Consider the following 2,728-nt stretch of genomic DNA (forward strand, 5'->3'; position numbering starts at 1 on the left):
ACTTCCCTGTGGAAGCGGATCCATCCTTTGGATAGCGATTAAAACATCGCTGGAAATGGGGCTTCCAAAGCCAGGGAACTCTGGTTTAGATGGAAAGAGACCTGGGAATTACCCTAGAAGGGAGAAGACAGAAACTCCTCCATTGAGAAAAAGCCTTATTTGGGTGAACTGACTGCCAGATGGCAAGAAAATGGAAATAATTTCAAGGCAATGAGAGGAAAGGACTAAGATTTGTTAGCAGATGTGCAAAACCGCTTGAAACCTGGGCTCCATCTCCAAATGGCTGTTTTGAAACGTGACTAATTGCATTATGCGTCTGACGTCGAAGATGACGGTGTCGTAGGAAAAGGCTTTCGGTAGGAAGATCTCACAAAACCTACCCAGAAAACGTGTGCACAATTTCGGTGAGAGTGGAAGCCAGAGCAGACTGCGGCCTCATTTTTTACACTGAGCCCTCCCAGGCCACGTCCCCTCCGTGGTGGGGCGGGGGTGGGGGCGACGGGGCGCGCACACGCATCCTGACCTCGCTTCACCATCCTGCCGGCCACGGTAAACTGGGTGGAGTCGTTGGCTGCCCCTCGGCCTCTGGTCTTCCAGGCGTCCTCTCTCACGGTGATGAGATGCTTCCTCTCTTCAATCGTCATCTGGCTCTCTCGACTTTCTGTGACCCGCTGTTTACGGAGTGTACCCAGAAGAAAACAGGAGAGCAAATCACAGAGACAGAAGCGTTAGCGTGCAGCCCTCCGTGAGCTGAAAAGCAGGCAGAGAGCAGCCGTGCATCGTCCCCACACGTCCACAGCTGTCCTCGCTGAAATAGGCTCGGCTTCCCTATTTCCAGCGTGGGTTAGAGATCACCACCACCAACGCGGTAACTGTAGGTGAGAACTTTGTTTTTCACTTATTTGTTTGCAACACTGGAATATCAAAATGATACTCTGTAAAAAGAAACAAAAATAGACTGTCTTCCTGCCATGAATTTTACAGGGTTTTAAAGTTGCTCTGTTTTACTTATCTAGTTAAACTCAGTTGACTAGGACTCTCTATCCATTATACTCACAAAGAGCACGGTGGGTCTAGAAAATCTTACGCTCTTAAGTTCACGAGAAACATGGTCAATCATAAAGGAAGGAAAGCTGATTAGGGTAGGACGTGCTATCAGAAGGCTTTCTGGAACTCGCGTGCTTTTTCCTAGAGCAGCTATGTTACATGGGCAGTTAGGCAACCAGGTCAAGCCCATAAAAGTGACTTTTAAGTCACAGAATATCTGACACTGGGGCTGAGTTGTGCTATAGAGATAACCTACATACGTAATAACAGCTCTACCTAAAAAAGGCATTCAAATGCTTCTAATTGGGGTTCTGGAGATAGGTGCCTCTTCGATGATTTCTAAGCCATTGGTGACACTCATTTGGCCTAAAAGGCAGAAGTTGGAGGTGGGGGGTGACTTGAGGGAGACCAGGAAAGGAGGGGGACGGGCAGGAAGGAGGCCGAGGACGGGGCTCAAGGCACCGAGGACCAGTGCAGAGGAAGGGGCGCGGCCGGGAGAGTGGATGAGGGGGCGGGGCGGGAGGTGCTGGAATGCTGGCGGAGAAAGTCTCCTTTCTCTCCCCCCTCCCCCGTCCCTCCTTTCACTACAAAATCCCCCTGGGTGTGGGGGAGGGGCGCACAGGGGGAGAAACAGCGGGGAGGCAGGAGCCGTGGAAGCCAGTGCTGAGGAAAGAAAAGCATCGTCCCCAGAACACAAAGATCTTCTATCTCCAGGTCCTTCCTACTCATGAGTGGTGAGATGACCCTAATTCCAAGTAATTCTCTGAATCACAGGCCCTTGTAAACTATGAGGTGGACTTGCTAGGAAAACCTCATCAAAATTCAAAAAAGAGGATAAGTTTTCTTGGAGAATGAAGTTTCAGGAGTGAATTTTAATCAAATCAATAGGACACTAGCCTTAAAATATTTTAAAAAACATATAAAGTGCCAAGAAAGTTTTCTTCTCCAAAGATCCAGACATCACCAGTGCTATGGTGAACTCAGCAAAATCTCCAGGGTCCTGGTGCACGGGAAGTGTGGTTAATGACTCAGAAAAATGGTATCCCCAGATCAACAATTCCATTTCCCAAGGCACTTGGATTCTCCCGCAGCTCCAGGGAGCACGTGGTGGACGTAAGCCCTGGGATGACACAGGTGTCCCAGGATTCAAAGTGTCCGGTGCTTTGCCAGATCTACGTTAAGGAGCACGCTTTTCACTCACCTCTAAATGATGTTTTTAAACATAAACGTTTTTGCTTCTCTAGAAGTTTCACCTTAACTTTGCCACTTAGTAGGGTTGGTCTAGAGGCCCCTGATTCCCCTTATCTGACTTTAAATGGTTCTATAATGCAGTAAGATATATATAATGTGTATATATATACATCTTATATATATATCTTGTATATATAGCATATGCGTGCGTTATATGTATAAATATAGTTTATTTATTCCCTTTAGAAATTAATAGAATGTATCACCAGTTGCTATTAAGTTTTAGAACTCAAAATGTGAAAACAGGCAAGATAGACATCTTCGTCTATGTACTTTTTTTTTTTTTTTTTTTTTTTTTAAATTTTTTTTTTTTTTTTTTTTTTTTTTTTTTTTTTGGTTTTTTTTTTTTTTTTTTTGGGGTACGTGGGCCTCTCACTGTTGTGGCCCCTCCCATTGCGGAGCACAGGCTCCAGACATGCAGGCCCAGCAG

The 2,728-nt window shown here is 46.1% G+C and overlaps 1 protein-coding gene across 1 annotated transcript in view; it reads right to left on the bottom strand.

The window, feature by feature from the left end:
• Nucleotides 1-2,728, bottom strand: part of SVIL (supervillin) — a 92,397-nt gene that overhangs the window by 38,636 nt on the left and 51,033 nt on the right. The window contains exon 15 of the mRNA XM_007470916.1: nt 524-671. Within this exon, the coding sequence (XP_007470978.1) occupies nt 524-671 (148 nt within the window). The remainder of the gene's footprint in view (nt 1-523; nt 672-2,728) is intronic.

This window comes from Lipotes vexillifer, unplaced genomic scaffold, assembly GCF_000442215.2.
Source record: "Lipotes vexillifer unplaced genomic scaffold, Lipotes_vexillifer_v1.1 scaffold439, whole genome shotgun sequence".
Classification (NCBI taxonomy): Eukaryota; Metazoa; Chordata; class Mammalia; order Artiodactyla; family Lipotidae; genus Lipotes; species Lipotes vexillifer.